Source organism: Salmo trutta, chromosome 35 (genome assembly GCF_901001165.1).
Source record: "Salmo trutta chromosome 35, fSalTru1.1, whole genome shotgun sequence".
In the NCBI taxonomy this organism is placed as follows: Eukaryota; Metazoa; Chordata; class Actinopteri; order Salmoniformes; family Salmonidae; genus Salmo; species Salmo trutta.
The window spans coordinates 23212059-23225001 of NC_042991.1; the positions used below are offsets into that span (position 1 = coordinate 23212059).

The 12943-nt window shown below is 40.4% G+C and overlaps 1 protein-coding gene and 1 pseudogene across 3 annotated transcripts; one reads left to right on the forward strand and one right to left on the reverse strand.

The window, feature by feature from the left end:
• Positions 1 to 33: 33 nt before the first annotated feature.
• LOC115174885 (glycoprotein integral membrane protein 1-like) lies at positions 34 to 5005 on the reverse strand. 3 transcript variants are annotated; one of them, XM_029733879.1, is made up of 8 exons: positions 4811 to 5005; positions 2999 to 3070; positions 2803 to 2902; positions 2557 to 2711; positions 2266 to 2425; positions 1913 to 2133; positions 1664 to 1827; positions 34 to 1486 (listed from the first exon to the last, which is right to left on the reverse strand). In XM_029733879.1, the coding sequence occupies exons 1-8, from the start codon at positions 4988 to 4990 to the stop codon at positions 1363 to 1365; spliced, it is 1176 nt and encodes a 391-aa protein (XP_029589739.1). In that variant the 5' UTR covers positions 4991 to 5005; the 3' UTR covers positions 34 to 1362. The 3 variants fall into 3 exon arrangements, with proteins under 3 accessions (XP_029589739.1, XP_029589741.1, XP_029589740.1); XM_029733881.1 differs by lacking the exon at positions 4811 to 5005 and adding an exon at positions 4354 to 4792; XM_029733880.1 differs by lacking the exon at positions 4811 to 5005 and adding an exon at positions 3586 to 4329.
• Positions 5006 to 7450: 2445 nt separating this feature from the next.
• Positions 7451 to 12635, forward strand: LOC115174889 (peptidyl-prolyl cis-trans isomerase-like 4; annotated as a pseudogene).
• Positions 12636 to 12943: the final 308 nt, after the last annotated feature.

Here is a 12943-nt window from a genome sequence, read left to right on the forward strand (position 1 = left end):
CTTTGTGTAGACTGAGTAAATGTCACAAGAACATTTACAGAAACATTTTTATTGAGCAGGATTTGGGAATCCAATGTACAGTTTGATTTGAATGAAAATACATGATGCACACATGCCATGCTCCCATGCTTTAGTAAAACACAAGATTGAAATTGAATTGAGGCACCATAGAAGCAAAAGGTAAAATAACTAAGTTCTAATTCACCCACTCAAGTTCAAATCAGCATGCAGTTTCCTATTATGAAGTTGTTTCATTGACAGCCAACTGCATTCCATACTATGGCTACTAAGTCAATGTGCAAGGGCCCCATATGTCAACCAGGAGCCTAATCTTGAGAATCACATTGATACAATTATATTTTGGTCATGCCTAGCCTGCTTTGAGGCAAACCAGCCAATAAGCTATTGGGAGAGGAGTAGGTTTGAGTATATTCTGAGACTAAAGTGTATAAGGTCCTATCAGTGTAGCTTCAGATGTCTGTTGACTGTGCACAGCCATTGTCATTCACTCACATTGCAAAGAACATCCAGTAACCATATTCATACATTTCAAGGCATAAAGCAGCAGGAGTATATTCAGAGTGAACAGAAATGGACTATATAGACAGGACATGACTCTCTAAAGCAGTTAATGTCTGTTCTATACTTTCCAGGTCTATCTGCAATGTTCTGTGAGAGATCCAAGTGATTATGTTCCAGAGATCATTCAGCTATAAGAACTAACTGCCGTCTCTATCAATTGAAATGGTTGGAATGAGATCTCATATTTGCTCATTCTCTGTTCGACACTGCACTCATAATGATGGGTGCAAGACTAGGACCACCTGTCTTTAAATGAACCTCAGCGCAGGCCAGTCAAGTTCAGTCAAAATGTAATACCAACGTGAAAATATGTTTTGTTGTTTACATTTTACAACAAATGCATTGGTGAGGCTCTGACAATATTATGCAATGGTTCAAATACAGTAAATAAAAGCTATTTGTCTTATGACTTAAAGTTGCATGCAAACAAACACCAAATCCTCAGTTCAATCCTCCAGTCAGAATGATCAAATATTATGAAATGAGCAATCAAAAATAAGCCAATAGGAAGTCAGTATTTCATAATGCAAAGTAGAATGGTAACAGAGGCACTGTGAGGTAACACAATCAGAATATGAAAAATAATGCAGTATGCAGCTCTGCTTAAAGTAGTAACATTTCAGATTCCGTCTTTGAGAGGAGGGTATAATGTTTGAGAAATAAAGTTAAAGTTAAACATGTTGTGTTTGCAATGCATGTGTAATAAGTGCTACAAAGAGATTATGGTTTCTCTAACCACATAATGCCTTGTGTTTTCAACAGATGCAATCAGACTCCACTTCATCCATCTTCAGTTTTCATTGAAGGCCTTTTCACCTCCTCTACCTCTATTTCAATGTTCTCCAGCAGGGTGTGTTTCTCATCTTCCGGCATCAGAGTCACAGGATTTAAATGGGAAATTCCCCTAGAGGAAAAGTACATTATCATGAGCATCACACTTAAGAAAAGATGAGAGAACAGATGTGCCTAATTAACTGGTCTTGGCACTAAGGTAAAATCCTGCACACTGACCTGGCAATGTTTAATTTAATTCTACAACAATCATGTAAGCAGGTTCAACCGGACCTGTGTGAAAACGTACTTGTGTTCGCATGTTGGGAAGAACATGTCCAGGATCTTGACAATGACCGCTGACCCAACCACACCAATCACTACCACCCACATGACCAAGAAGAACAGGGGCAAGGACTCAGACCAGAAGCGTCGCAGGCGGTCCCTCACCTCCTCCACCCATCGACACATGGCCTGCAAACAGATTTTAAGTCCAGAGCACATTCTAGTAAAGGGATTTTGCAATATTCGATTTGGATCAAATGTCCAATTTACTTACACTGTAAGAAGAAATAGATTCTTTGAGTGGTGCCTCTGTCTGCATCTGATCCGACAGCCCTCCCAAGTCATCACCCTCATCATTGTTATCATACAGCAGGTCTGGGTCCATGCGGAGGGGAGTCTCAGGGAGCTTGCCTGGGGCAGCAGTCTCCTCCTGGGTGGTGTCCGCATGCTTCAGAGGGTAATGACTGGTGGTCTGGGACATCACTTGGTCTTCAGCTGAGCAGAAGGAAGTGGATCATTATCATTCACAAATTGATTTAGGAACATTGCTTTAGCAATAGAATTCAGTTATCTTGTCCTTTCATGTGAGAGTATGAAAAGTGAACGAAAACAGCTGTTCTTGCATACCTTTTTTAGGATTTGTTGGATCTGTGATGACCACATCATTTTCCCTTGGGATCCTGAAAATCTCACTGTGTCCAATGGGATAGGTGTTGGTATACTGAGCAAGCGTCTGGAAATTGGGGCTCATCAGTATCTTCACTTCACACATTTCTGGCTGCTGGACCTAAATGATAGAAAAGTATACAAAGACATAAGATCACAGATTTTCCATCATTGTACCACCATGGTGCAAATATGCTCAATTAGCTGTTACATAAATATCCTATTGTCCTTTTCTCAATCAACTAACTTGACCTTTTTCCCCTCCATCTCGATGACCTCGCTGAACACTTGGAGAGCCACCACCTCTTCTGAATCACTCCACAAGCGATTCTGGCTCACCATCACCCGGGTGACAGTGGAGACATAGTCACCAGATTCAAATTCACTTGTGCCATTGGTGGTATCCACTGTAAACAAAGTGAAAGGCTGTTTTAAATCAGGTGCAGAATGCTGTGCTGTAGCGAAGTTATAAGCACCAGAAACATTTTCACTACTCACACAGCAAGGCTTGGCAGTTCAACCTGGTCACCCCTGACAACTCCACAGGGATGTCATTGATGAGCACCTGCTCTTCATCCACTGAAATATTCAGGTTGATCTGAAAATGAACATGTGTTGAGCTATACGTTATGTTGTTATTCAATACCATTCTGACTGGCTTAATCATGGACCACTACATCATAGTATAGCGTACCTGCAAGTTGTTGGACTCCTGCACCTGTGTATCATTCAATGTCCCTGCTGTCACATTGATCAGAATACTTTCCTGTGTGAGAATCAAGAATAGGAAAGCGGCCATTAATTATTATGATCATGATATAAGTTAGCTAATGTGGTAGGCAGCAAGGTATTCACCAAAACATCAGAACATTCGAGAGTGACATACTTGAGGGCATTCTAGCTTGCTAGTATTACGCTCATGCTACCTGGCAAACAACATAAACATTAGCTAGCTGCAATGAGTCAGATAGCAACAAAAGGTAACGTTAGCATCCATTAGCCAAATAACATTAGCTAGCTAGCTACCAAGATTAACGTTACTTTTATTTTAACCTTTATTTAACTAGACAAGTTAAGAACAAATTCTTATTTACAATGACGGCCTACCGGGGAACAGTGGGTTAACTGCCTTGTTCAGGGGCAGAACGGCATATTTTTACATCGTCAGCTCCGGGATTCGATCGAGCAACCTTTCGGTTAACTTACTGGCACAACGCTCTAATCACTAGGCTACCTGCCCACCAATTCATGTAGCTATCTAGTGGTGGAGTCGTCTCCTACCGTGTTCAATTGTCGAGGTGAAGACTCAGCGAAAATGAATGACATAAACAGTACACATAGTGTATAAAGTGATGTTCGTTTCATCGCCATCTTCTAGCTGTCGTATGATCGTGGAGGAAACAACACCCCCGGCCCAAGTGACTCCGAAATCAATCAAAAGCGCGTGCGCAAGCATGGCGGTTCTTCTTGAACAACATTTGGTGATATAGTTATTGATTTATTTACAGAAGAACGGCCTAAAAGTAAGAAAACATGCACCAACGTTAATGTCTGGTTACACACAGCCTACATGTGATAATGACATTTGCTCAAATTAAAAACGCAATTTTTATTCTACTGCTAACAAGATTGCTAACCATTGCCAATCTATAGCATATTGCTAGCTAGCTAGCAAAGCTAAATGTTAGTTAACTTGTTAGTATTATATTTCAGATAACTCGCTAACATTTCAGAAACATAGGATTGCCATGGATACGCTTAATATGACAGGTTACTCTGTGTTGATGTGGTGGATCATTGAAACTAAGGCCGGGAGAGAATTCCTATCCCAATATTAATGGTCTAAAGGAGTCTCACGTTAATCCTTAAAGTCAAAGGACCTTACATGTTCTGTTTAAAGGCGAATTGGTCTGGAAATCAAAACAGCCAAATTCTCAATCTAAACGTGAATCAATTCTCAATTGCGGTACGGTTCTAGAAGTTTACAACGTAGGTGCACACGGGTCGAGAGAAAGATTTGAGGTGACAGACAGTGGTGCATACTCTTGCCTGCATCTAGTAGGTCTAGGCTCTGGTGTAGTTGTCATTAGTCCAACAGTTGCAAACGAGAGTTTCTATTGGACAAATTCATATGTTTATCCCCATTTCGTTCCGTTTACGAAACGTTTTTCAACAGAATCGGCGGAATGCGCGCAAACCGGTCACTTTCATAGCCACATACAAACAGCTTGTTGTATTCGTTCTCGCATCTACGTGCTCTCCTCCTCTCACATTTTCCCTTTGCTTGTGGACTTCAATGCACAACACATCAGCTGCCTGTGACCTAGCGAAAACTTTTCCATATCATAACCGCTACATCGTTGTCACCATATTAGCTAAAGTAGCTTCATAGACAACATAGCTAATAACTAACGCGTTAGTAAACCCTCTACAATCATGCAGTATAGTCAGTAAACAGTTTAGCAGTTAGACCGGTGGCAATACATTTGTAAAACCAAAAGCTTACCTTGACTTGGAAGAGTTCCACTGAGGTAAAAACTGTTTTAAGTTGGATATTCGCACTTTCAAACCACTTGAGCCACAGACTCCAAATAGTGTCATGATGCTGGACAAATTGCGCACAACATTGCACAGGTCTTATTTTCACGATTTGGACATTAATTCGCTTTCCAAATCTAATAAACATGTGGAAATGTGAGCAGCATTTTGTATTCCTAGTTGAATTAGTTAGGGAGCGTAAACAAAGTACGAACTTGTTTACATTCGAATTTCAATAGCTCCTCAGTTGTCTTTTCCATGGCAGGATCTTCTCATTTTGAAGTATTCTCATTTTTATGTAAACATAATGGAATTCTGATTAGTTATAGGCAAATAAATACACAGGCCAAAACTGTATGCTGATTTCCTTATCACTATAATCTAGTAGAGGTAATTTCCTTTATACCCCATTCTACACACAGCCTAAATTATAGGCACTGAACCATTTACAGGAGAATAATAGAAGTAGCATATAGGATCCAACCCTATCACAGAGTGAATAAATGTAGAGCGTTTGTAGGCTTTAGTAAAAAAATATTAAGTGACAGTTTCATCAGTACGTGCTTAAAGAAAGTCATATCACAATGATCACAGATGACAGTGCCCAGTCTAAGTCTATGACAATCGAGAATGAATTGTAAGCACTAAAGTGTGTTAGTGTGTTTGTCAAAATAATATCTGAAAATGTCAGTTGTTGAACATAATACTTCTATTTGCAATAGCAATTTATGATATATGCAGTTGAGGAATATTATATGTACCAACACTACATGTAGGACGGACATAAAACATTCCCACATACAGTAAACACATACATAGAGGCATTTTTCAGCTATGATTTTACCACTCAGAATCCAGAATGGATATGACAATGGGGCCAGCACAGGATGTAATACACCCTTACAACAATCTACTTTTTGATCTTCTTGACTTTTTATCTGGTGAACTGCTACTATGTGTCAAGAAAAGAGCCCCAGTTAGGGGTTAGTGTTCTCCAGTAAAAAAGCGCTGGTTTAGAATAAAAACTATTACCCTGTGTCCCCGTTCATAGGGGCATGAGAGACTAGTCAGTGGTAAAATTGAGTTGGCACTTGATTGGCCAAAACACCCACAGACCCACAAGGTTGAGGTTGCTCATGGACAGTAATTAGTCTTTTTTTTTTTTTTTTTTTTTGCATTGATACATTGTGTCAAGAATAGGATCCAAAGTGTTAGGAAATATTTGTTACCATAAATACAAAGGAGGAAGTCTCTCCTCATACCTCTGGCACTTTAGTCAGACTGCCAGACTGTGTAAAAACTTTATGATGGGGCCGGCAACGGAGTTCCCATTGACTAAACACCACGGAGACCAATCAGGAGAGAATACATACAGGTCAAGGTTGCCAATTGAAAGTCAAGGGGTGTGTCTGTGCCTTTTGGATTACTCTCTCTTTACAGAGAACCCCTGTGGTTCAAGTCAAGCGCTCCCCTTCCCCTTTCAGTCTGCTCTGCGCATGTCTGAAAGTGGCAGAGCCAGCAGCCAAGAGAGTTTTTCACAGTATGTCATAAAAAGTTATTACACTTATGAATGTATGTAAAATGCTAAAATGTATTAGATCCAGTACAGTGGAATAACTAATGTGAGATGAAAATGGACAAACTAAAGGGTGTGCAATGTGTAGGCCCACTGAGTGTACATTCTGAAACATGTTTGAAGTCAGTAGGTCATATGAAATTCAAAAATGTAAATAAATATTTTAAAATAGTGTGAGATGTAAATCGACAAAAAGAAAGTGTGTGCAATGTATGTCTATGCCAACGGGTTAGCTACAACCAGTTTTGAATGTTTTAGGAGTAATGGTTAAAGAGCTATTGAAATGTTAATTTTTTTATTTGTCAGTATGTTGACGGTCCCTAACTGCTGTTGGTGGAAGTAAGGAAAACTACAGGCGAATATCCGGTGAATATCCAACCTGAAACTGTATTTACCTCGGTAAGAGTTCCAGTGTTGGATAGCCAGCTAGCTAACTCTGTTTGAGTAGGCTAAACTAGCTAGCTGCATTTGCTAAGTAATTTAAGTGAAAGTAAAAAAAATTATACAAATATATATAGTTAGCGCTCTCTCTCCCTACTCCATTTTTTATTTATTAATTAGTTCAAAACTGTTCAACTTGGTGAGTAATGTTAGTTGACTCACATTACTCACCACGTTATGCATTGCAGTGCTAGTTAGCAGTAGCTTATTCTTTCAGTACTAGATTCATTCTCTGATCTTTTGATTGGGTGGACAACATGTCAGTTCATGCTGTAAGAGCTCTGATTGGTTGGAGGATGTCCTCCGGAAGTTGTCATAATTACTGTGTAAGTCTATGGAAGGGGATGATAACCATGAGCCTCCTCCTAGGTTTTGTATTGAAGTCAATGTACCCAGAGGACGACAGAAGCTAGCTGTCCTCCGGCTACACCTTGGTGCTACCCTACAGAGTGCCGTTGAGGCTACTGTAGACCTTTATTGCAAAACAGTGTGTTTTAATAAATTATTTGGTGATGTGAATATATTTTGTGTAGTTTTATCTAAATGACCTGTGTAGCTCAGTTGGTAGAGCATGGTGCTTGCAATCCCAAGGTTGTGGGTTCGATTCCCATGGGGAACCAGTACAGAAAATGTATGCACTCACTACTGTAAGTTGCTCTGGATATGAGTGTCTGCTAAGTGTAAATGTGAGAACGATAACTTTAAATGTTTCACTATTTTTATGAAATTCACTGAGGATGGTCCTCCCCATCCTCCTCTGAAGAGCCTCCACTGCTGTACACTGTTTTGACTGGTTTTAACAGTTGCAGCTGACAGTATTTTTTTCAGTGACAACAAGTTTGTGGCGTCCATCTTCTGTTTACGCACAGGTGTTCAGAGATGCAGATAGCTAATTACTACAGGTAGTCCACTCTGTCTTCCGTCTGTCTTCCGTAAACAAGCAATGTAACATGGAAATATGGCAGTGTGGGAACCCTAACCCTATAAAGTTGTGTGTCCAAAACCTTATCGCAAGTGATGCATGTTAATGTTCAGGGCTCTGTGTTCGGTGAGGTGTCAGAGGGTTTTGGTGTCTTGGATAAGATCAATGACACTTTCATTGATAAGGACTTCATCCCTTTTCAGGATATCAGGTGAGCAGATTTCATTTCCTTGTACCATATTTAAATGCAGCAATGTTAGGGGTAAATTAGAATATAATTGAATACACTTTCAAATTCCCTCATGAATAGCTCCCATACAGAGGTGTAGATGCAATGACCTACTCAGACATCCCAGTATAAAGTGAGGAGAAGAGAAGTGTGACACTTGTTTTGTGTCATTGCAGGATAAACCACACTGTGATCCTGGAAGACCCTTTCGATGACCCTGCTGACCTGCCTGTGCCGGACCGCTGCCCCGAGCCTACCAAGGAACAGCTGGATGTGAGTGACTGGGTACTTTCGGTACCATTTGAAGTCAAAGCAATGCATATCTCCCATTTCAGAGCAAAAGTGGATGAAATTTGAACAATTTGAAAACAATGTTACTTTCATAAAAAGCCATAAGGTTTAATTTATAGTTTCTCTGTTCATCAAAGGAAAGGTGAATGATTTTCTCAATACCTGAACAAAAGTAACTGTGATGTTACTTTAGATTTTTTGATGTTATGTACTGTACACCTTTTGTTGATTTGCAAAGTCAAACCCTCTTTGGTGTGCAGAGTGGTCGTATTGGAGCAGAGGAAGTGATCAACGACACAGATGGGAAGGAGGCTGATGAGCTGCTGAAGGAGGCGGCGGCCAGGCCATCCTTCTGGAGATGGTGAGATGGGGGTCTTGTGGATCTGTCCACCTAGCCTTGTAGAGGATGCATATACTTTCAGGCGTGATTTTTTTAGCACTCCACATTACCATTTTGTGTACTGATTGCTGTTGAAGAACCCAACAGTAGTTAATTAGCTGGTAAACATATTAGTGTTGTAAAGATTATATGGTGGTTTTATGAGAGTTTTGCGGTTTGAGATGTTGCCGTGTGTATGTGCATATGTGCTTGTGTAGGTGGGTGATCTTCCTGATGCGGAAGTGAAGCCTCCGGAGAATGTTCTGTTTGTGTGGAAGCTGAACCCTGTGACCACAGATGAGGACCTGGAAATCATCTTCTCTCGCTTCGGACTTCTAAAATGGTAAGATAGACCCCTTCACCCTGTCTATTTCAACATACTGGCTTCCATGACCCTACGATACATATTTAATTAGAAATAGACCTAGTCCTAAACATTTTCAATATTGAAATTGAACAGAGACTTGGTAGAATAGTGGTGTATTATCCTATATTAACATGTTCTTATTTCGGTACAGCTGTGAGATCATCAGAGACTTGAAGTCAGGAGAGTCTCTGTGCTATGCTTTCATTGAGTTTGAAAATATGTGTATTTGTTTGGTTTTCACTTGATTTCTATATGTACCATGAGTTAGCATAAAGTAATTTTAGCCCTCTTTAAACGTTGAACAATGATCCACTCAGATTCACAAGTCCAAGACTAAGCTAAAAAGAGATTAATTTTGGAATCGTTTAAGTGCAGTTATGCAGAATACAAATAGAGGGCACCAGTTAGTCAAAATTGAGAGAGTACACATTAATTCACTTGAAAGGGTTTTGTTTACTGAATTGATAGGTTGTTTCCTTATTCACTATACACATAAGGGCTCAGTTGACCCCTGTGAAAAGGCTTTCTTCAAGATGGACAACGTGCTCATAGATGACCGACGCATACATGTGGACATCAGCCAGTCTGTCTCAAAGATGAAATGGAAAGGCAAAGGTAATCACTTATTAAAACATAACTCATTAACTTCTTTTTAATATTTTGGGTTTTTCAGTAATTCCATGATAAATACTTTCAGAGACTTTAAGCCTTAATCAGGCACTTTAGCTAAAGGATGTGCCATTTACCTTCTCTTCTAAGTAGAGAACTTAACAAGGTCTTTTTGGGGTTTTCTAGGTGAGAAGTATACGAAGGATGACTTCAAGGCCTAGACGTGGGACACAAATGAGCTCTTAAGGATAAAGTCAAACCCAAGCCAGAGTATCCTTAAATGTTTTTATATTTGCTATTCGTATGAAGTGAAAGATGGGGGTTAGAACTGTGTAAAATAACTCCACTGTGCACCATTTCACATAGCAATCAGGTTAGAGAGGTCGACTATTTTGAAGACGTTTCTGTTGGAGGAAGTTACATTTCTCTGGAAGAAAGAGTTTCTCTTTGAAATGTTGTCTTGGCAAACCTTTTAAAGAATTACTCGCTTTACTTCCTCACGTTTTACTTAATGTTCCCAAAAGCTCCAAGTACGACCTGCTTTTAGAGGAAGAAGGAGGGAGCTATTGGCATGCTGAGAAGAAACACAAAGACAAGAAGCACAATCACTCAGACAACGAGGACACCGGGAAGTCCAAGAAATCCAAGGTTGACTGAAAATGTCTCCCCAACTCATTGTTTGTGAAAAATGTCCTTTGTTTCACAATAATGTTCAGTCAGAGCATTAGAGTAAGAATATATGAGTAAGCATGTTATTTGGGTTTGGCCTATTATTTCAACAGTTGTCACTCCAGCTATACAGTCATTCCGCAGAGTTTGACTTGGCTGTGTTACTGCAACTCCAAAGATTTTTCTCTAACCTTTCTCAAACCTCTTTCTCTCCCATGTTATACCTACAGTGGGACAGGGAGGAACCCCGCGGGAGAAAAAGACAGACCGGCAGCATTCTCACTCCAGGGAAAGAGACGACGGCGACGGCCACCATAAGCACAGAAAGTCCCATGAAAAGCACCGCCCGGAGGGCCTTGACAAGGGCCACAGGGAGAGTAGCCGTAGTCACTCACCCAAGAAGTCTAAAGACAAGGAGAGGAGCAGACACCGATGATGACAGAGGGAGAGGAATGGGATTGAGGTCCGTTCCATTTCAACTTCCATCAATTATGGAATTGGAAAATCCTCTTTAAAAATAAATGTCAGTTCTTTTCAAGAATTTACTGAATTTAAGTGGAATTGGTCCTCCCAAATACCTGCCTCTGTGGCCCCTACTACCCTACCACCACCACCCATGTCTGGGAGAGCAGAACCAGGGACTCATCATGACTAAAACCTCGGCAGTTAGTAAGGTTGTATAAGTATATTTGTTTTTTGGTTTGACTTATACCTACCCCACCTCTCTTTCTCTGTTCATCAAAGGGCAGGTGAATCGTTTTTTTCCCATGTTTGTCTTTGACCTTTTACTGTAGTTTCTTACAGATTTTGTAGAGTAAATAAATGAAGTGGGCATGGAAAACATGAGTTGTCTGTCTGTCTGAGTGAGTGCACTGCAGAGGGAATTCCCTGTGTAACCCTCTCCACGAGGTCGGCCAGTGTGATATCACTGAAATAGCATGATATCTCACCTTCCACCTCGCTGAGAAAACAAGTGGGAGGAAGCTATGCTAGCTGAAAGTTGTGTGGGCTACATTTATAAATGAGGGGTCCTCTTTTGGCGACAGTTTTAAATGTTTTGGGTCTGTGTATATTGGCAGTACTGTCAGAGAGGGTATCAGTTAGCCCAACCTGAATCCTGTGTTGAAGTATATTGGGATGTGAGGGAAAACCAAAAGAGAGCTAGGCTATATGTAATTCGATACAGTCCTGACAGTGTTCAGAATAATGTTTTCAGCCTTGGCAGTCATAGAAGAATAGCACAGTGAGGGTTAGTGTGTGCAGCTAGCGAACAGTCGTTGACTTTTCCACAGGGCCTCTCCTTGTCCAATGCTGTGGGCCACCGCTTCTAGCCCCCTCTGAGTTCCCTGAATTAAAGCACGAGAGACCCAAGTCAACATTCACCATATTTGGTCTGTTGACATTTGGAATCATTTCACATTTGGTTGTTTCTCAGAATGAGATGCCATTTTGAAGCTTCCCAAAATGGGTTGTTTTTAACTTGTATTGAGTGTGGGGGTGGGGTGGTGGTGGAACCAGATGGTTGTTGGAGGGAAGCCGGTGAGGTTTTTGCGTGGTTCAAGTTGTAAAAAGACTGCAGATAGACAGAGGTATGCAAGTTTTGTTTTCCACCCCCATATCTAACCACTGTCAGACTTCCCCAACTGCCCACAGTACCTGAGTGAGAGCAAATTGCACTTGACAAAAGGAGTGAATATAATGGCCCTGTAGAAATGTAAATCATGAGCAGACAGTTGTAGGATCCCACGGTCAGAAGCTGATTCCCATCATTGACCAGAATTAGGAAGGACTTGGGACCAAGGGAAGTGTACAGTCCTTTGACAGTCAGTCATCCATTTTGTTCTAGAGACAGCCGGGTGTACAAAGTGAAATGTCTCCCCACTGGGCACACGCTGGTTGAATCAACGTTGTTTCAACGTAATTTGTCAACGTATTGTGACGTGGAAGCATATGTGGAAAATAAATTGGATTTCAAAAAAAGTAATCAAACTACTGTTTTCAATCTCATTTCAACCAGCGTTGTAAACACTGAAATTAGAGTAAAACTTAGCTTGACTAACAGGTTGTTACATCAATGTATTTAAGTCAGTCAATCTAATTCCAACATAATCAACAGAACTATGTATACATTGAAATTGCGTTCCACGTAGAAACATGAATATTTTTCATACTATATTGGGTGGTTGAAATTGTTGAATTTCATATTTGATTAGGCATATTTTATTTGGACATATTTTAATAGTAAAATGGTATGTTTGAGTCATTATTTTAATGTCATGCCAACAACCTAAATAAAGAGATATATTGAAATAAAATGTGAAGCTACAGTCCAACAGTTCCTGCCAGAACATTGCCTCCTACTGGTACATGAGGGGTAATACACTTCAGTGAGAACAAGTCTACCATCCAGATACCTACATCTATGTGCTAACGCCTTGTTCACACTGCAGACCGTAATGCTCAATACAGTTTTGGTACAAGTGACCAACTCGTGTGTGTTCAGACAGCAGTCATTTGCTAACATGGCTACGCTAGTTGTCATAGTAATGACGGGTGTGTGCACAGTGGTTTAGGCTGATTGGTGGTGGTGCTCATGCTTCCTATCACTCAGAAGTTCT

What these genes read in the sequence shown, in the direction of transcription:
- LOC115174885 (XM_029733879.1), bottom strand. Translation starts at nt 4,990, where the DNA reads ATGTTTATTAGATTTGGAAAGCGAATTAATGTCCAAATCGTGAAAATA. An exon ending in TGGAACTCTTCCAAGTCAAG is followed by an intron (nt 3,071 to 4,810) that starts GTAAGCTTTTGG and finishes ATTCTCACACAG; the next exon opens with GAAAGTATTCTGATCAATGT. An exon ending in TCCAACAAATCCTAAAAAAG is followed by an intron (nt 2,134 to 2,265) that starts GTATGCAAGAAC and finishes CCTTCTGCTCAG; the next exon opens with CTGAAGACCAAGTGATGTCC.